At 38.1% G+C, this 22,868-nt stretch overlaps 1 protein-coding gene across 2 annotated transcripts in view; it reads right to left on the reverse strand.

The window, feature by feature from the left end:
• Positions 1 to 22,868, reverse strand: part of MEMO1 (mediator of cell motility 1) — a 106,534-nt gene that overhangs the window by 83,360 nt on the left and 306 nt on the right. The window contains exon 2 of one of the 2 annotated variants that reach the window (XM_074331862.1): positions 22,364 to 22,441. In XM_074331862.1, the coding sequence (XP_074187963.1) occupies positions 22,364 to 22,441 (78 nt within the window). Of the gene's footprint in view, positions 1 to 22,363; positions 22,722 to 22,868 lie in introns of those variants that run through there. The other variant, XM_074331861.1, reaches the window with a different exon arrangement.

Consider the following 22,868-nt stretch of genomic DNA (forward strand, 5'->3'; position numbering starts at 1 on the left):
AAACTCACAATATTAATTACTATGATCACATTCTTACTATTTATACATATCAACACAAAACACACTTTTTTTTCCTTTTAGAATTCCAACCTTTCATTCCTGGAAATTAAACACCAAAATCTTCCACAAAAAAACAAATCTTTAGATTATAAACTTAAGATTTATAATGAGACAAGATGAAAAGGAAAATATTTATCAAAAAACTGATATGCATGTATGACTTTTAATCCTCGTTTTCAATAGCAAGCAATTATTGAGCCCCCTGTGTGTATAGGACACTGATTACAAAAAGGTATCAGTGAGAGCCATTTCCATCAAGAGGCTTCATCTAGTTGAGGAAACAGCTAAATAACACAAGGTGAGATATACCCAGTGCCTGAGGAATGATTTAAGAGTTAAGAAGGAAAAATGCTAGGAAGAAAAATGGACTTAAATTAAATTAGATCTTAAAGTAGAACCAGAGAAGCAGAAGATGGCAGAGTATTTCCAAACAGAAGGAAGCTATAAACAAAAGCACAGAGGTGGAAATGACAATTCCAGCTTCATGAAACAAAAGTCTGCATAGTTGAGAAGGGGAGAGCTAAAATAAGTAACTCCAAGTTTGCTTGTTTTCCATATGGACAGACAATGGGGAGCCACCAAGTTCTTATGCTTGAAAATGTGTTTGAATTACAACAGCAATATATTGAAATACATGTACTGTATAGTTTATGCAACATGCATGGCTAAAGTTTACCTTTACATATATGGGACATTTTTAAAGATTATCTTGCTTTTATTGATTTTACACTATGAAACTTCACAAAATAAAATGTTTTACAAGTCAAATGATTTCCTAACATTTATTTTCAAATAAACACATATATTTAATAGTCTAGAATATTAATTTATGAAAAGTCTTGAATGGGAAGCAATACGGAATGGTGGTTCAAGCTCCAACTGTGGAGTCAGCAGGTCGGAACACCAGCGCAAACTTCGTGACCTTGAACAACCTAAGCCTCAAGTATTTCATGTGGTTGTTGTATTGAGAGAGAAATGCAAGTGCAAAAGCCTGACAGATAAGGACTCAATAAATGTTGGCTATAATCACTAGATAGAATCCAGGTGCCCTACTACTACTAGTTGTTGGCTCATCTGAATTTTTCTGAGCGTTTATTTGTACTTGTTTTCTACTTCCCAAAATTCTTAGTGTATTTATAAAATATTCCTGATTAACTGATATGTAGAAACCAACCATTTATTATTATAATAGATTATGAACAAACTGGTAGACTGACTGTATCCATGGTCAAAACACAGTCTTAACTCAATTATTTAAAAACAACACTTTAAAAATTTTTAATTGAAAACTTTTGACTGAATTATATTAATGTTAAAATTGACATTAGCAGTGGAATTTAAAATATTTTAAGAACTTCTCAGATTGTTAAGTCACTGCTCTTCATTCACTAATTGTTTTGTTATAAGCATAATAATTCTTGATGAAACTTTTTTGAGTTCTCGCTGCCATTTCACATGGCTTCCCATTAAATTAGAATAAAACCCAAACCATTTTACCAGCCCTACAAGATTCTAGATGATGTGGTCCTAGCCTCCTTCTCCAACATTCTTCATTACATTTCAGCTATATAGTCCCTCTAACTAAAAAATCTCTCTCCCTGAGAACTTCACAGCATCAAGGATTTCAATTTAATTTTTACCTCCACATAAAGGGCCCCTCTAGCCCCTATCTAATTTGTCCCCTTGTCATTTCTATAGTATTACCTCTTCACCATATTCAAACACAGAGACAGGTAGTACCAAGTACAGTAATATAAGGCTTACTACCATATGGCCCTTCCAATCTGGTCCCAGCTGCCTAGATCAGGAATGGCAGTCTGAACACAAGAAAAGCCAATTTATAGGCTGGCCTACAGCCAATAAGTAGCCTCAAGAGTCAAAGAATTCTACAGAGATGGAAACTAGATAAACTAATCAGTTGGTGTCCAAAACAGTCGGTTCCCTCCCTTCTTCTCACAGTTTGAATTAGCCAATAGCACCAATTAAAAATAAATCAGACCATGAATTACATAATGGCAAAGCACTAGAGCAAAATATTCATCAGAATCATCTGCAGAACTTTAAAAAAAATAAACAAGTCCAGACTCCCAAATCCTAGAAGAGTCTACCTGACTCCATAGTTGTGGTATAGGGCCCCACAGACAATTGTCACATAGAGCCTCCGGTTGAAATCCACTGGGGACTAAGCAGAGAACACGTTCTTCTAAGAGGTCAACAAGATGACCCAGTATCAGAGCTCTCTGGGTCCTAAATGCTCATTTCCTCAACTGCCCTGTCTGTCTTTCTTGATACTTTGCTATGCAGCAGTTTAGATTTCTGTGTCCCTTACTTTCCCATAATAAATCTCCATTAGTTAAGGAATTGTAAAGCTATCTCTCTGGCTTATAACCTGAACAATACAGAATCTCACTTGCCCTGTGAAAGCCACATAATCCAGATGTTAAGAATCATCGGATAGATAGATGTTCTTCCTTGAATATTCGGCCTAATTTTTCAAAACACTGTGAAACCTATCAATTTTGTACTCAAACTTCAAATATTTTTACTAACTGGAACCACAAATGAGAACCAAACGAGAAAGCATCTGCATCGACAAAACTGGTATCTACAAGTAAGTCTACATGTGAAATTCATGCATTTTACTCCCAGGAAAGTTCCCTAGAATTCACTTCAAGACTTATTTTACTTGATCCTAATAAATACCAACCACCCAATAGATGAGAAACAACTCAGAAGGGAGTTAAGAGACTGTTAGAAATAGACACAATAACATCTACAAGAAATCACAAACACGCACATACACACACACTTTCAAAAATAGATTTTATACATTTGTCAAACCGACAGAAATAAAATCACTTAAAATTAACTTAAATATATGCAAGCTAAACAAACAAAAATTTACCAGTATATCAGGATATCTCAGGATGATACAGAGATAGTGACAAATGAATCCAAGCGTATGGCACCACCTCACCCAAGAGGGTAGGGGAAAAGCAGCTATAAAATTTAGCAACATTACTTAACTTTGGAGAATGATATTTTGATTAGAAATCAAAAGCTAAAGACAAAGGGAACTGTACATATATACTCTACTTGGTAACTCTGTTTCACAGAGAGGTATGGATTAACAATTCTCAGCCTGCTTTACATATATACTAGGGTTGAACAAATGAATAAATGGATGGTAGACGGTGGATGGGAGACAGGTTTCTTACTACTGAAGAAGGAAATTAAAGATAAGCAAGTGGAGAAAGGTAAAATAATGGATCAGAATTAGAAAAATGAGGATGAATTAATGATTAGCTGAATATATAGAGAGGGATGGATACAAAAATAATTAATTAGAAATATGTGTGTACATGAGTTAGTAAAAGTAAATATATTTCCTGTTTCTACGCAAAAATTGGGTCTAGAAGCAGTGACATTAAGGGGCAATAAAAACATCCAGTGCCCAGATGTTAACCTCTAAATACCATTTCCCAATAATAGAAAGCAAGAATCCTTTAAAAAAATGGCACATTCTATGGCTGGGGCAGGAAAAATACAAAATAAGCATAGAGTATCTTATAAAAGGAAGTGCTCAAAAATCAAAAGAATGGGGCATGTCAAGGGGATGCAGGAGCCAACTTGAAAGTGCTTACAATCACCAAAGCTGGAAAAATTTGAGCAACAAAAATAGCATGAGATTGGATTACCCTCCAAAGTATGAAATAAATATGCATGTGTCCATACTGATATAAATGACTGAATAAATAAGTGGGAAAAGGGACCATTATTCCATAAAGAAGAACTCCAAATAATACATTGTAGATACTTCCCCCTCCAAAAATGTGGGCCGGACTTCAGTGACTCATATTCAAAGAACAAAATATGGAAAGCGGAAGACGGTAAGTTTACAGTGGAGAAACCTGGCAAATACTACCTTAACCAAATGATCAAGGTTAACACCACCAAGGTTAATACCATGTACTCCCAATATGATAAGATGAGGAGGTCACCTCTATAGTATTCATTCCCCAAAATCATAACTCCAGTCTTATCATGGAGGAAAAAAAGAAAAAATCAGACAAACCCAAATTGAGGAACATTCTACAAAATCCTGAAAGTATTCCTCAAAACTGTCAAAGACTAAGAATCTGTCACAACCAGAGGAGACTAGAGACATAATAAATAAATGCAATGTATCTTGGATTGGATCTTGGAACAAAAAAAAAAAGGACACTGGTGTAAAAATTGGTGAAACTGAATAAAGTCTAGAGTTTAGTTATTAATAATACTACTGACCAATTACTGTTCTTAGTTTTAACAATGTATCATGGTAATGTAAGATGTTAGTATTAGGGAAAGCTGGGTGAGGGGTATACAGAGTTTGTACTCTTTGTAACTTTACTGAAAATCTAAAATTATTCCAAAGTAACAACGTTATTAACAATAACATAAACACAAATACCATAGAAATCTGGGGTCATGAGAATTGAAACAAGTATCACCCAATTACTAAAAACCCTAAGAGTGTCACTGGTTGTTTAAGAAAACAAGAGAGGAGTGATGTCTGCAAAATGTCCAAATAAGATGTCCCTCACTTGTATCCTCCTCACTCAACAATTTGACATCCATCCATGAACAAAGTTTCTTTGTGGGAGCTGTGGGATCCGATACCATATGCAAAGAGAACTGGGAGGAGTCTCGCCCACCCAGTTGGCATAGACCTGGGTCCCAGCTGTGAACCCTGCAGTGGCCGGTGAACCAGCTCCAGCCTCTGGAGAGCAATATGGAAGTCCCTTGATGAGAGAGAGCCTTTGTGGAAGTCTAGGAGTCCGCGGAGAGATTCCAGCATACCATTGGGGCAAAAGAATACAAATTGGCACGCGTGTGACTTGTAACCCAAGGCAGCACAGCTAAGTGCCAAGACAAACTTTTTGGCCTGTGATTTCTCCCACAGGGGAAACGAAGGGATGTGACTGAGCACCCGGCTTCTCCAGATGCTGCCAGAGACCCCACTTCTCCACTGCAGCATTACTGACAATAGCCAAGAAGACATCCAAACAACCTAAGTGTCCACTGATGGACGAAAGGATAAAGAACACGTGGCATATGTGCATAATGGAATATTACTTAGTCATGAGAAAAAAGCAAATCTTGCCATTTATGACAACATGAATGGACATGTTAAGTGAAATAAGTCAAACACAGAAACAAATACTGTATGATCTCACTTATATACAGAATCTAAAAACATCAAACTCATAGAAACAGAGAGGAGAATGGTGGTTGCCAGGGGCTGGAGAAAGACAGAAATGGGGAGTAGTCGGTCAAAGGGTACAAACTTCCAGTTACAAAATGAGTAATTGCTGAGGATCTACTGTACAGCGTAGTGACTATAGTTAACAATACTGTACTGTATACTTAAAAGTTGATCAGAGAGTAGACCCTAAATGTTCTCACCACAAAAAGGAAATGGTAATTATGTAAGGTCGTGGAAGTTTTAACGAACCTTTGGTAACGAATCTGTGGTAATCATTTTGCAACATCTTGCAACATAAAGGTAACAAAACATCACATTGTACACCTTAAACTTACGCACTGTTATATGTCAATTATATCTCAATAAAGCTGGAAAAAGAAAGTATGTCATTATTTTTTTTAAATAGAAGATGTCATGTAATTCCAAATCCCTAAAATAAAAGCTATAATGCTGAAAGTGGTAATTTATATAAAATACTTAATCCAAAAGGAGTCCTTCTTGCACAGTTATAAATAGCAAAGCTTTTATCTTACTTACATACTTATTTTCCACCAAAAATTACTGTTTCTCCTTCTAATATTGGTCTTAGCAACTGGTCAGAATCACACTTATTCACTTATAAAAATTTCTACTTCACAGGTAATTTTATAAACCAGAAAGCCTACTCTGTATGTGACGTTTACATTAATAATCTAGTAGAACAGTTATTAATATAAAGTCCTTAATTATTAACAAATAGAACCATTACCTTTATTTTATTAAGTTTAAGATAGTTATTGAGTAACCAAAATAATTTTCTTCATGTAGTCTTTTCACTTATTCATTCATCTATTTATTTAATAAAGTTTACAAAATGTCTATTACAGGCCAGGACAGTTTCTGGTGCTGGGGGGACAATAAACAAGACAGGCGAGTCTGTGTTCTCATGGAGCATCTACTCCAGAGGATGAAGGCAGACAGTAAGTAAACAAATGAAGTAACTTCAAATTGTGATAAATACTATGACGGAAATAAACACAACTATTTATTTCATGGCCATTCTATGTGCAACAGAGAAAGAGGGAGTTACTTACACACACACACACACACACACACACACACACCCCTCAATCAAGCATGCAGCAACTGTATTGAGACCTAAAGAATAAGAAGACCAGGCAAGAAAGAGCTGGGGAAAGAGATTTCTAGGAAGAGATTGAAAGCAAGTACAACGGCCTTGGGGTAAGCTTAGCATGTCAGAGAATCGGGAGGGAAAATGACCAGGTTCATGAATCCTAAAATATAGTGAACAGGGAGGAAAAATGACAAAATATGAGGTCGGATACATAGGCAAAAGCCAAATCATGTGGGCTATCTATAATCAGAAGCTTAAATACAAAAGGTAATCATTGAAGCAGTAATCACGCAGCAGTACATTACCCGATTAACATATTTTTTCAGTTCTAAAACATACACTTGGTAAAGTAAGCCCATTAAGAAATATAATTAAACACATAATTTAAGACTAACTTTGTTTTCATATTTTTGGCAAGTTGGTCAGACCAATAACCTGATAATCTAGTCAGATTAATCATTCAATCATTCATAAAGCATGTAGTGAGCTCCTGTTCTGTGCCAGGCATTGCTTTGAGTGCTGGAAATACACAGATGACAGCGGTGATATCACCTACTCTGAGCGGTAAGTACGAAACTGATCGTGGTGATGTCATGGTCTACTGAGCAACCCAGTTTTCTTCCTGAAGGCTCAAAGCAGTGGTTCTCTACTATATGCTGCGTATTAGAACTACCTTCGATGTATGGTAAAAATGCAGATATCTGGGCCCCACCTATCAGCAATTCTAATGCATAGGTTTCCAATAATCCCTCAATGTACTTTGAGAAACAGAGGTGAGGGAGGAAGTGTATCAAAATCACTTATGATTTAAAATTCACATCTCCCCATTGTCCTCTTAAGAATCATGCTAAAATGAGCCACTGTAATTGATGAAAGGAGTATGTAATATGGCACAGGCTGTGCTAGGGGGTGTGTGTGTGTGTGTGTGTGTGTGTGTGTGCGTGTGCGTGTGCGCGCGCGCACGTGCAGAGATACTAAGATTGCTAACCACTACAACGGAGAGTTCCTGGGGTTTTGTGGGGTTTATTTTTATTTTAATTGCCAAAAAAGAAATAAGGATCTCTATAAACCAGTAGTTCTCAAAGTAACATCTGCAGATTCCTGAGGAACACCAAGACCACCAGGTCAAAACCATTTTCATAATAACGTTAAACATATTAATTGCTTCTTTCACAGTATTAGCATTTGCCTTGATGGTTCAAAAGTAACTGTAGGTAAAACTGCTGGTATCTTACTAGAAGTAGCACCAAACTATACTAGTAGTCATTACATTATCACACACTCACCAAATTAAAAAACAAAAAGCAAGTTCCATTTACGAATGTCTTTGATATAGCTGTAGCAGTAAATATTACACATTTTATTAAATCCTTCAGTACACACTTTTTTAATATTCTGCATGCTGAAATGTGAAATATAGATGGTTATCTCAAGGGAAAGCACTCATGTGACTGATTGCAAGCTGACCTAGCTGCTTTTTCATGGAATACCATTTTTCTTAAAAGAACAGGCAAATTACTTAATCTTGGATATTTAGCAGCTGTTTTCTTGAAAATCAACAGTGAGCCTATCACATAAAAAAAAAACTGTCAATATATTATTAACTACAAAATTCAAGCTTTGAGAAAATTTTGCAAAACTTGTTTCTACCTTTACGGGCTTAAATGCCTTCCAAATCAAAAAATTTTCCAATAAGAATGGTGATATTAATAAATGTGATTCCTCGATAGTGAATAACGAAATGTGCAAATATTTAAAAGATCTGCATAACCCAAGGAACAAATATTTTCCAAATGACTAATACATGGCGTTAAAAAATCCTGCATGGATGACAGATCCTTTCAAAGTAGAGGACAGACCAACTGGTCTTAATGAAAACAGAGCATGGAAACTTCTCTGGTGATTTCAAATCACATATTGCAATTCATCTTTCTAAAACTGCCTTAAGAGGTACACCATTTGATTGTGTTGACAGTTTCACAGATCTATTACATATGTGTAACTTATTGTATGTCACCTATATTTCAATACAATTTTTTTAAATTACCATTTGGATATATATAGCTTCAAAGAAGGATATCCACAATTATGTGAAAAGCTTATTAAAATACTCTGCCCTTTTCCAACTACATATCTGTACAAGGCCAGATTTTCTTCATATGATTCAAGTAAAAGAACCTATTACAACAGAGGGCATGCAGTAACAGATATAAGAACATAGCCATTTTCTATTAAGCTAGACATTAGACATTTGGAAAAATGTAATAAATGTCAATCTCATATTTTCCTTATTCTGGAAGAGACAATGACTTTCATTAAAAATGCTACATATGTTAACATGTAATGGGTTTATTACTGTTATTTTAAATGAATTAAAAGTACATTTTTTCGGGGGGCGGGGGGAGGCCAGATGGCTCAGTTGGTTAGAGCGCGTGCTCTTAACAACAAAGCTGCCAGTTCAATTCCCGCATGGGATGGTGGGCTGCACGCTCCCCCCCACTCGCAATTAGACTGAAAACGGCGATTGAACTTGGCGCTGAGCTGCACACTCCACAACTAAGATTGAAGGACAACAACTTGACTTGGAGCTGATGGGTCCTGGGAAAAACACACTGTTCCCCAATAAAGTCCTGGAAATACACACTGTTCCCCTTCCCCCCCAAAAAAAAAAATCTTAAAAAAAAAGGAAATATTTTTAAAGTTTCTTAGTTTTAGTTTCTCATTTAATAGACATTGATAGCTATAACCCCTACAAACAAAAGTTCTTTGGAGTTATCAATAATCTTCAACTTCAGATCATCTTACTGAATGTATCATAAATATCTTCCTTTGAAGAACCAGAATAAGCAATGACAAAAAACGGGGTATGATAGGTAGAATAATGCCTCTCTGTTATAATACCAAAAGATCTTCAATTATCAGATTTGTTAAGTACAAAAAGGCAAACAATAAAACAATTACACAATATGCTACTATTTGCTGAAAAGGGAGAAGAAATGATGATGGTGCTTGTATATGCATAAACACTCAAACTGGTAAAAGCAACTACCTATAAGGGAAGGGGAATATGGAATATACAGCGACACTATAGGGATGACACTTCTCAATGAATACCTTTAATTTTTAAAACATATAGATATATTCAAATTTTTTTAATTTATAATTTAATTGATTCTAAATATAATCTATTCAGAAAATAATTCTAAACCAATATTAAGCCATAATTCAAATAGTCTTTCTTTTTCTTTCTTTCTTTTAAATACAGAAGGAAGATTTATTAAAGTAAGAGAAGGGTCAGCTGGGCAGAGTCTGCTGGAAACTACTGCCTTCAAATATATTTTCAATTTCTAGGTTACTCTGATCTCAGAAACACAAAAAATCTTACCCTTTTTATAGGCTCTGAGGCAAAATAGTATTGCTAACAACTAAATACTTATGCCAGAAGAATCAGCATTGGCCAATCTGATTTCTAGCACACAAGAGGGAAATGTTTTTTAAACCTAGAAATAAATCTATTATCTGAAAAAAAACAAAATAGTAATGAATAATTAATTTTAAAAAATCAGGTGAAAACAGCAGTTGGCATATTAACTCATACTTAAAAGACGTCACTGGTGGAATTAAAAGCAAAATTAGATACTGCACAAGAAAAAATCAGTGAACATGAAGACAAAGCAAAAGAAATTATCCAAAAGAAAGCAGAGAATAAAAAAGAAAAAAATTCTCAGTGAACTGTGGGACAATATTAAGCTGTCTAACATACTTTTAATTGGAGTCTAGAAAAAAAAAGGTGAAAAAAAGTACTTGAGGGAATAATAAAGAACATTTTACCAAATTTGCTGCAAACTATAAGCCTCAAATCCAAGAAACTTGGTGAATCCCAAACAGGATAAACTCAAAGAAAATTATTCAAAGGCACATGATAATAAAATAGCAGGGAAATGGTAATAAGCAAAACATACAAACAAAAATCTTAAAACAACCAGAGGAAAAATGACACACTGTATTCAGAGGAACAAATATTTTAAAAATCACAGAATTCTCAGAAACTATGCAAACCAAAATACAATAGAACCTTTATAAGCCTGAAAAAAAAAAAAAAAGTAATGTCAGCATACCTACTGAATTCAATGCCTCCCAAACTACCTTTCAAAACTAGGGTAAAAAAAAAAAAAAATTATAGTAATCAAAACTACGTGGTACTGGCACAGGATAAACAGACACATAAGCCAATGGAATAGAACTGAAAGTCCAGAAATAAACCCAAACATTTATATGCAATTGATTTTAACATTCAATGGGGAAAAATAGTCTCTTCAACAAAATGGTGTTGAGACAACTGGATAGCTACATGCAAAAGAATGAAGTTGGACCCCAAACCACTCCATAAACAAAACTTAACTCAAAATGGATCAACAAACTAAGTGTAAAAGCTAAAACTATAAAACTCAGAAGACAATACAGAGGCAGATCTTCATGGTCCTGGTTTTGCCAATAGTTTCTTAGATATAGTATCAAAGCAAGAGTAACAAAAGGAAAAAAACAAACAAAATTGAATTTCATCAAAATTAAAAACTTTTGTGCATGCAAGGATATTTACCAAGAAAGTAAAAAGACAATCTACAGGATGGGATACTTGCAAATCATGTATCTGATAAGGGATTAATTTTCAGAACATATAAAGAACTCTTACAACTCAATAACAAAAACACAAACAACCCAATTCAAAAATGGACAAAGGACCTGAGCAGACATTTCTCCAGAGATGATACACAAGTGGCCAATAAGCACATGACATGATTGTTCAACATCATTAGTCATTATTGAAATGCAAATCAAAACCATAATGATGCAACTTTACACTCATTAGAAGGGCTATTATCAAAATAAGTGTTAACAAGCATGTAAAGACAGCAGAACCCTCGTGCGTTGCTGGTAGGAATGAAAAATGGTGTGGCTACTATGGAAATTAGGTTCCTGGTTCCTCAAAAAGTTAAACATATAATTACCATATGACCCAGCAATTCCACTCCTAGATAGATACCCAAAATAACTGAAAGCAGGGACTCCAACAGATACTGTACACCAACATTCATAACAGTACTATTCACAAAAGGTATAAATTACCCAAATGTCTATCAACAGATAAATGAATAAACTGTGGTATTTACATACAAGGGACATTATTCAGCCTTAAAAAGGAATGAAATTCTGATACATGCTACAAAATGTATCCTGCTTGAAAACATGCTAAATGAAATAAGCTAAATATAAAAAGCCAAATACTGTATAAGCCCACTTAAATAAGGCAACTAGAACAGGCAAATGCATAAAGAAAGAAGAACCGTGGTTGCCAGGGGCTGGGGGAAGAGTCACCCTGGAGTTAATGTTTAATGGGTACAGACTTTCAGTTGGGGAAGATGAAAACATTCTGGAGATGGAGTTTGGTGACAGCTGCAAATGACTCTTATTTAATGCCATAGAAGTGTACACTTAGAAATTGGTAAAATAGTAAACCTTATGTTATGTATATTTTACCACACACAAAAAGTGTGTGTATATCTGGAGCCTTGCCAGATAGTTTATGCTAACATATGATTTATGGTGAACTGTTTTTGTTCTCCTGGCACCACATTGTTCTCTCCTGAGTCACACTGTGTAAGTATAACCTCTGCAGGAGAGAGAAGGGCTGGTGACTGAGTAGCTAAGGTCAGCCATAAGGGTGTTCCATGCCTACATGACTGACCCCCAATAAAAACCGTGGAAACCACGGCCTAGGTGAGCTTCCCTGGTTGGCAATTCTTCACACTTGTTGTCACACATCACTGATGGGAGATTGGTACTGTCCAAACAACTGCACTGAGAGAGGACAGCTGGATGCTTGCACCTGGCTTCTCCAGGACTCCACTGCATGCACCTTTTTTCTAATTTTAATCTGTACCCTTTCTGTGTAATAAACCACATCTGTAAGTATAACAGATTTTCTGAGTTCTGTGAGTCCTTCTAAGAAATCATCAAATCTGAAGGTGGTCTAGTGACCCTGATGCAGATAAAAAAGCATATACCATATAAATATTAACCATGAGAAAGCTGGATTGGCTTTATTAATATTAAAATAAGGAACATTTCAGAACAAGAAGTATCACCAGAAATATATAGTTATATACACAATAACAAAGAGTCAATTCATTAAGAAAACGTAATCCCAAACATGCACATCAGTTAAGATTCAAAATACATGAAACCAACAAATCAACAAAACTAAAAGGGGCAGGCCTGGTGGCTCAGGTGGTTGGAGCGCCATGTTCTTAACACCAAGGTCACCAGTTCGATTCCCACATGGGCCAGTGAGATGCGCCTTCTACAGCTAAGATTGTGAACAATGGCTCTCCCTGAAGCTGGGCTGCCGAGGTCACCAGTTCGATTCCCACATGGTCCAGTGAGATGCGCCTTCCAAAGTTAAGATTGTCAACAATGGCTCTCCCTGAAGCTGGGCTGCCGTGGGCTACTGTGTGCTGCCAGGAGCGGCCGGTGGCCAGCATGAACAGCCAGCAGCCGCGAGAGCTGCTGTGAGCGGCCAACCAGCGGCCGACTGACTCAACCGTGGGGAGCACAAGGCTCATAATACCAGCACGGGCCAGAGAGCTGTGTCCTACACAACTAGACTGAGAAACAACGGCTTGAACCAGAGTAGGGGCGTGGCGGTGGAAGAAAGGGTGGAAAAAAAAACAGAAGAAAAGACAATTCCAGAATTACAGTTGGAAATTTCAACACTGCTCTCAGGAATTGCCAGAAATAATAAGCAGAAAATTAATAGGAATTTAGAAGCTTTAAATACAATAACCTAACTTAACCTAATTAACATTTAGCAAGCATTCTGCCTCACAACTACAGAAAACATACATTATTTTCAAATGAACAGTGAAACACTCACCAACACAGACCATGTAATGAGCCATAAAACAGTCTATTGTTAGCTGTCTGGGCCCAAGGGAGAAAAACAGATGCAACATTTCCTAAACTTATTTGACCATAAACCCTTTTTGCAAAGGCTTCTCCAAGGACTACTACTTCCCAGAACACTTAGGAAAAGCTATGCCATCCATTTTCAACACTTCTTACTATTTCTCCTCCTAATTGTGACCAACGAAATAAGGGAATCAATAAAAATAGCCTTTCCTTGACTACCCAGCTAGGATGAGCCAATCTTATGAAGTACTTACAAAAGTCCTAAGGCAGGAATAAGCTTGACATATTTGGAGAACAGCAAGGGAGCTAGAGTGGTTGGAACCACATAAGGCAAAGAATAAGTGGAAAGAGATGAAATCAGAAAGTTAAACAGGTCAGCATGTAAGACCTTCTACACCTTGGTAAGGATTTTGAATGCGGTTCTAAGTATAATTGGAGGGTTTTGAGAAAAGAATATTATCTTATTTACCTTTTTAAAGGATTTCCAGGCTGCCGTGTAAAGAACAGAATGGGAACTAAGTAGGCAACTAGTTATGAACCTTTATGACAGATGGCTAAGACCAGAAAGACTTAGACCAGACTTAAATGTGTTTGCGAAAGAAAAAAATGCCCAAGCAAATCTAAAAACATTGTATTGAGATGCCTTCAAGCATTTTCTTTAGCTGGATCACAGGACACCTCAGTCTCCTCCTCATAAGATCCTTAATCTGTCTTCCTTACATGATTACCCTCACATCCCCAACCTCTTCAAGTTGAAAATGTTCTACGGCTCAGTCATTGAACCTCTTTTTTCTAGCTACTCTCATTCGTATGGTGATTTTAGCAAGACACTTGGCTTTGAATATCATCTATATAATGGTAATTCCCAATTTTACCTCTCTAGGCTAGACCTTTCCCCTAAACTCCGGACTCATGTACACACTTCACTATATAGTAAACATCCCAAACTTAACAAAAATCAGAACTGAGCTCCTAATATTCCGCCTCCAAATGTATTTCCCTTAAATTTTCCCTCAGATAATACTATGTTTCCCCAAAAATAAGACCTAGCCGGACAATCAACTCTAATGCGTCTTTTGGAGCAAAAATTATACCTGGTCCAGGTCATATCATATCGTATCATATATATCATAAATACCAGGTCTTATATTAATTTTTACTCCAAAAGACATATTAGAGCTGATTATCCGGCTAGATCTTATTTTCAGGGAAACAGGGTATCAACTTTATTACAAGTGCTCAGGGATAAACCTTAAGAGACATCCATAACTCCACTCTTAATCTCACACTCAACTTCAAGTATGTCAGCAAATCCTTTCAGCTCTACCTCCGACGTATATCTGGTAACTAACCACTTCTGACCCATCACCACAGCTATTACGCAAGCCATCATCATCTCTCACTTGGATTACTGCTTTCCTTTGACCTGGTCTCCCTGGTTCTGCCCTTGCCACTGCCTTCACCATTCCCCAACTGTAGTCTCCTCTCAACATAGCAGTCAAGTGAGTCTAGTAAATCTAAATGAGATCATATCATCAACTGCTCAAACCCTCCCAAGGGCTCTCGCTCTCAAATAGAAGTCCTTTCAATGGTCTTCAAGGCCTAATCTCATCTGAGCACATCTTGGTGCCTCTGCTCAAGTATTTATCTCCTAACCTCACATCACACTACTCTGCCCCAGGTCACTTCATTCCAGCGGCAATGGGCTGCTTGCTGTCTCTCAAATATTCCAAGCTTGCTCTAACCTCAGGACTTTTGAACTTCACGTGTCTTCGGGCTTAAAACTATCTGGCCCCTCAAATTATCTAGAAGGCAAGCCTGTTCTTCCACCTCCTTCAAGTCTTCACTCAAATGTCATCTCAGTGAAGTCTTCCCTTCACGTACTATTGAAAACTGCAAACTTCTCTCATCCTTTAACATTCCTTATGCACCAGCTCTGCTTTATTTGCTTTATGATTTTCTATACAGCACTTTCCTCCATCAAACACACTATATATTTTACTTATGTATTTTATTTATTGTCTGTCTCCTCCAACTAGAATATAAACTCTAGGGATTTTTGTCTGTTTCACCTCCTGCTACACACCTAGTCCCTAGAGCAGTACCTTTCACATAGAATTCAGTTGGTTCAATATTGAATCATTGAATGTTAAATAAAACCTCTCCAGAAGTGCCAAGTTTTGCTGGGCCCAATTCAAATTCTGGGACTAACCTAATTAAAATATACCAATTCCTTTGTCAGCATTTATAGTACATGAATAATATTCAACATTCATTAAGTATTTTAGTCATGCTTTTATTATTTTATAATCTAAGATATTTACCTGATGATTATAGATTGCTTACTGATTCCAAATAGCTCAACTTCATACTTACTCTGGCATTACTATAAACAGAAAGAACAGAAGGCCTCAGCTAGAAGGCCTAGGTTCAAATCCTGGCTCCACCATGTACCAGGAGTATGACTCAGGCAATTGAGTCTCCTCCAAGTCAGTAAAATACCAAGGTGGGGGTGGATTCAAGACTTGCCTGCCTTACCTATCCTACACCTAATCATATTATTGTGAAAATCAGAAATGTATGAGAAAATGCTTTATAAACTATAAATAAATGTGAGTTAAATGTCCATACTGTAGTTAGAGAAAAACCTGAAATGGAAAAATGCAGTGTTTGGAGCAACATATCTCACCATACCTCCCTGCCCCTTCACACTAGACTCTAGTTTTGGTGTCAGACTGGCTCTTCCACTCACTTACTGTACCTTAAACAAGTTACTCAACTGCTCTGAGTCACTGTTTCCACATCCATAAATGGATACAATACAAACCTTGTAGCATCCTTTTGAAGATTAAAGATTATATACACATATATGTAATGTACCTACGGAATGCACTTAATGAACATTTTTTTTTGTCGCTATCTTGTTCTTTCAAATGGAGAAAAACCCAAAAGCAGATAATACAAACTATGCCACAGAGATAGGAATGATGATTTTGACTTGGAAACTGCCTGTGAAAAAACAAGAAAGAGCTAAACGTAAATCAAACAATAATTTCAACAGTTTGCCTATTAAAAATTAGTTCTTTCCTTCTTGCCTTTCTCCAAGATAAAATAATATGATGAGATGCAAAGAAAAATCAGCATATAGAAAACCATATTTAGTAACATAAAAAGTTCAATTCAAAATTAAATATTATATAGTCTTTCAATTTCTCATACACCATGATATATCTTGACACTCTAGAACTCAAGGTATATGACCAAAAAAAAAAATTGTGAGATTCCAACTACAGAACTCTGATATAATTTTATTAAATATGTTTAGAAATAACAAATGAATGAAAACAACTTAAAAAGTCAAACTTCAATTAAGAAATATATCTATAAACATGTCAAGAATGCTTTTTGAAATCATTAGACTTTGATATATTTCCTCAATTCTATGACACCAGCAATGATAACATGTATCATTAATATAATAACCATTCTCGGGGGGGGGGGGGGGGGAACCCTCCCACATTAAATATACACTTAGATACAAAAAATACCACTTTCAGAAAACACCAAAATGTAATGGATCCTTCTGGGAAGCTGAAAATTTCTATTTCTTGATCTAGGGTCTGGTTAAATAGACTATGTTAAATTTGTCAATATTCTTCAAAGTGTACACTTGATTTGTGTACTTTTTCTATATGTACACTTGCTTCAACAACAAAAAATTATGTAATGGACCACCACTTCGTACAGATACAGCTATCAACCAGATGAATTACTGATCTAAATATGAACGGTAAAAAAAATAAAGCTTTTAAAAGAAAACATAGGAAAGTTACTTCATGACATTGAGGTGGGTAAAGATCTCATAAATGGAAACAAAAGAGCACTAACCAATTGATAAACAGGACTTCTTTAAAATCAAGAACTTTGCCACTAGGCCACCAAGATCCTGAAAGAGCTAGATATGGAGTAGAAGATACCTGCAGTACATATGTTTAACAAGACTGTATCTAGAATATATAAAGAACTACAAATCAACATGAAAAAAGATAAACAGCCTAATAGAAAAAGGGCAAAAGGCTTAACACTTCACAAAAGCAGAAATCCAAATGGCCATTAAACATGGTGTCCCTAATATGAAAAGGTGTTCAATTTCATTAGTCATTAGGAAAATAAAATTAAAACTATAATGTAATAACACGACACACCCTTCCAGAATAACTAAAAATAAAGGCTGACAATACCAACTATTGACAAAAATAAGGAACTGGAATTCTTATACACTGTTGGTGGGAGTGTAAATTTGTAAAACCACTTTGAAAAACTTTAGTAGAATCTACCAAAAATGAACATACCATATAACTATAAGCACGACCTAATATTCTACTCTAAGGTATATACGTTCACTAGGAGGAAAAAAAGTACAAAACGTTCACAGCAGCAAAAATATAAACCTCCTTAAATGTCCATTATACTAGAATGGACAAACTGTGGTATACATATTCACAAAATAGAATACAGCCATGAGAAGGAACAAACTACAATACCACATGGATTAATCTCATAATTGTAATGTTGAGCAAAAGAAACTCAAATAAGACATATTAGTATATGATTCCACTTAAAACAGACAAAACTTTTCTACAGTATTAGAATACAAGAATCACAAGGGGGTGGGGTGGGAAGTGCAGTACTTATGTTTCTTGAGCTAGGCGCTAGTTACAGAAATGTGCTGATTTTGTGAAAATTTAGCTGTACATTTTTCTATATGTAACTCACACTTCTTTTAAAATCTTACATTAAACATGGTCCCCAGTCGGTGGCTTGGGATTTCTAATCCTCTCCTATCACAAGATTATTCACCCATACTACGCTCACACTTAACTGAAACAGTCCTATGCCACTCCCACTGCTCTTCAGAATTTAAACATCAATATCTCTGTCCACATCTACTATATGTCAAGCACTTTAACATTCATTTATTCAAATATTTATTGAATATCTACTATGTACAAAACCTGCGCAGAGTACTTAGAATACAAAAAAATGAAGAAGACATGGTCCCTGGCTTAAAGGAGTTCTTAATCTTACGTAAAACCACACATACAAATAACAAGTCAATATATAGAGATAAACACAGGATATTATGGGAACACAAGGAACATCAAAAACAGCCTGAGGGAGTAAAGGCATCAGGGCTGGCTTCTTGGATGTGTGGACACCTGAGTCTTTAAAAGGTAAGTAGGAGTTATCCTGACAAAGTGCACTCCAACAGGGGGAACAGCTTGAGCAAAAGCACAGTGATAAGAAACGGCACAACGTATGTGAAGAAACATCGAACATCGAACAGCTGCCAGATGTTGCTTAAGGATAAAGACAAAAACTGGGATGGGTGGGAGGAAATGGCCAAAGAGATAGGAAGATGCCAAGTCACAAAGAGACTTAGACCTTATCCAACCAGCAAGATGGGACAGTGAGGTTGATGTAAAGAAATTATGTGGTCAGATAAATTATTTAGGGAGCCATATAGAAGTGGACTTATGGGGGATAAGGCTGACAGAAAGGAGGCTGGTTAAGAGGCAGTTATGTAATTGTCCTGACAGAAGATAGGGGCCTGAAATAATGAAATGAAAGCTGTAACAAATGTGGAGAAACTAAGAGTACAGACACATGCTGTTGGTCTAAAGATCACACTTTGACAGTCACTAACTAGGCACTGGCAAATTTTTTCTATAAAGGACCAAATAGTGAGGATGTCAGGTTTTATAGGCCACATGCAGTCTCTATTTCATTTCTCGGTTTTTGTTTGTTTTTTAAACCCTTTAAAAATTAAAAACCGTTCTTAGCTAGAGAACTTTAAGAAAAAGGCAGCGGGCTGGATTTGTGAGCGTAGTTTGCTGATCCCTGCTGTATACCGTAAAGAAGTAAGGATTAACCTTCCTATGAGATTAATTTTCCTAAAATGCTACTCACACATTTGTCCCCTACTCAGAGACTTCTCCATTGGTCCTAACTGCCTACTGAACAAGACAAATCCCTACCATGCATAGCATTCAGAGACGTCTATACTGTACCTCCAACCCGGCTCCAACCCTGTGTGAATCTTCCATTCTTATTAAATTGACCTACTTACATTTACCTGCCTCTGAATCTTTGTGGTGTGCCTCCATGTTCTTTCCTCCTTTCCAAACCTACACAAATACTCTTCCTTCAAAGCATAATTCAAATCTTACACCAAAGTGATTTCACCATCCTCAGAACTCCTAAGAGCACTGTCTCAATTTATCTGAGATTTATGTGCTGTCTCGAACTATTACTACTTCAAATAAACTGTAAATTCCTTAAGGGCAGGGAGTAATTTATACTTCTATCAATGGATCTAGCATATAACAAAGGGTAAACAAAAATTAAGGTAGGGGTGTGTGTGTGTGTATGTAACATATATATATATGTACACACATACATTATTTTCTAAACTAGCTATGTAACTGAAGCAAATGTGATTTCACCCTTATTTATATCAGTAACTGAACACTTTAACTCTATGGACACAATGTAAATGCTGCAGGAACCACAGAATGACAATCCAGGAGCACACTGTTCTCCTATTACACATTTTAGGATTAGTTTACTAGGGAAACAATAATAATATAACCAGAATTTTTCCAATGGTCAATGTTAGCAATATAGGTACACTGGGATAATACTAAAGGAATTACTAAACCAAGTCAAAGTTTACTTACCTCTATTTTTACTTATTTTTAAAATACAAAATAAGCTTTTATAACTAAATTGCTTTCAATTCACCACTATTACTCAAGTTTAAGGTCTCCCCCGCCCTCACACTCACACACACACACATACACACACACGCCACACATGGTCTGAATTTTTTTTTTTTAATAAGATTTCTCTGCGACAATTCACATTACCAAAATGGCATTATTGATTTCATTCAGAATTTAGGAAAATAGAATATATTTTAAAAAGATAAGAAAATAGTTAATTTTAGTTCATTAATGATAAATAGCTATAATCACAGAATGTTTTGAGCTGGATTAAAGGATTCTTCCTTGACTTGAAATTACTGAAGAAGTCTTTTTCAAGTCCGAAGTGTGAAATATACCTTATTTGACTACACAAAGAATGTTCAAGACTCTATAAAAATTCTTCCATAATCATTTGCCCACATTTCAGTGCAAACTACAAAAAAAATTAAAACATTTATACAAAGGCATAGAAAACAAAAGCAAAAGAACTTAACCCAAAGATGACCATGAAAGTGAATACTGACTTTTTTAACTCTTCAAAACACATTGAATAAAGCTTAGTAATTTACAACACGGAAATGAGTAATAATCATTGATAAATTTAATATTAATAATGCACTAATTGGAGGACAAACCCAGGAACCAGGGAATCCCATTTCTCAATTCCTGTTCTGCCACTGGCTTAGTTTGGTCTTAGGCACATACCCTTAGGTTGATGAGAAAAACTTAACTGACATTCTAAGGTTGTGAGAACTGATTAACTGTTTATAAAGTACTTTAGGACCATGAAGGGGAGCCACTGTAACCATTAAATGTCATATGCTTAATACAAAACTGTAGCTACCTGTTAGGCTTGCAAATCCAATCATCATGATTCTTTTGTGTCTTCTGAGCAGCAAATCTTCAGTGAGTCAGTAAAGTGCATGTATTTAATGAGCTAGTTTAGCAACCTCAGAGAAATAAATTTTCTTCCAAATGTTTGTTTTCTCACAAACCATGTCTCCATCCAACCCAATTATTTGCAAAGGGAAACACGACCCGGTTCACATTAAAGTTAAGTCCAGTAATTGACAAGCCAATACCAAATGACTGAAAACTATTAGGAATCACAGTGGAACTTTCTTTTGTTAACTTACCAGAAATGTGACTCCTGAAAGTAATCCCAGAAAACAGTCATTCTATCATGAGCTTTATTAAAGGGAAAGTCCCTACACTTCCTTACAGAGCTCGAAAATGTTTGTAAAGTGTCGACACAAGATGAAATTCACTCAAAACCCAATTTGTTAGGTAGCCCCAGCACCTGATTGGTGTTGAGCGACTCCAGGCTGCTCAGGAAAAGTGCTGATCCATCTCCAGCTGCCCCCTTCGTGAATGACAGTAACAATGCAAACACTGACAAAAGAGCTGGGAGGCCACCTCTAGCCTCTGCTTAGAAATACTTCCACCCTACCCCCAACATATGGAGCTGCAAATCCCAGAAAAGGCCCTCCTCTTCCACATCTCACACGCGGAGACCTTGTTTCTCGTCTGGCAACGTGGGAAAGTACTACCCTTCACTCTTCAAAGACAGCTGAGCACCTTAAAGAGCAGGGGGAAATGCTGCCGCTTTCTAAACTGCCAGAGGAAAGGGGAAGACTTCCTTCCAGCAGACGGCGAGCAGAATCGGGTGTGCACGGAGACACTCCGAGAACTCCCCGGGTCTCGGGCCGCGGGCGAGGGGAGGAGAGCGCGTCCCCCCGTGGGCGAGAGGGCGGAGGGTCGCCCAGCTGCGGGTGGGGGAAGCGGGGCTCGGTCGCCGGGCAAACCGTCCTCCCGGGGGTGGCAGCGCTCGGCCGCCCGCATCCCGGCAGCCGGAGGAGGCGACAAGTAGGCTCGGGTCCAGGAGCACAGGGAGCACATTCCTTCCTCGAGCCAGGTCCCAGGGGACGGCGCAGGCGGCCCGGGGCGGCAACTCTCCCTCTCGCCCAACTCTAGGGTGAGCGTGAGGGCGGCCAGCGCGGGGCTGCCCGGCGGGATGCCGCCCGGGTGGGGGAGGCGGCGAGGCCGGCCTCCGGCCCGCTCCCTCCCCACGCGGTCCGCGACCGGCGGCCGTCCGCGCCCTCGTCCCTCCCGCCGCCGCGCGGGGCAGGGCCGCGGACCTCCGCGAGCCGGGCGTGGGGCCAGGCGGCGGCGGCTGCGGGCGGGCCGGCCGGCCTGGGGCCCTACCTGAGGCTGTGTACCAGCTCCCGGCGTGACTGGCTTCCCGGCAGACCACTCGGTTGGACATCTTGGTGCCTGTGCCGCCTATGGTGCACGAGGATGAATGAGGAGGCGGCGACGGCGGCGGCAGGAGCGGCTCCGCGAGGGGACGAGACACCGCGGGCCCAGCCCAGGAGGAGGCGGCAGCGGGGAGGGGATCGGCCCGGCCCAGGAGGAGGAGGAAGAAGAGGAGGTGGCGGCGGCCCAGGAGGAGGAGATGGCAGCCGGGGCGGTGGCGGCGGCAGCAACAATCACCACAAACTCCGGCGACCGCCGGAAGATGGGGCCCGCGGCGGCCTCGCCGAAGCCCGGAAAGCCCTGGCCCGGCCCCCGGTGTCGCCGCTGCTCCCCAGCCGGGGCTGGTTCAGCCGAACCGCCCCCACGGCCCCCTCCCCTCCCAGTTGGCCTCCCAGAGCCACCGCCGGTGACCCCACCCCGTGACTCCGCGCCCGCCCCCTCCCCCCACCCCCCG

The sequence above is a fragment of the Rhinolophus sinicus genome, linkage group LG05 (genome assembly GCF_036562045.2).
Source record: "Rhinolophus sinicus isolate RSC01 linkage group LG05, ASM3656204v1, whole genome shotgun sequence".
Taxonomy (NCBI): domain Eukaryota; kingdom Metazoa; phylum Chordata; class Mammalia; order Chiroptera; family Rhinolophidae; genus Rhinolophus; species Rhinolophus sinicus.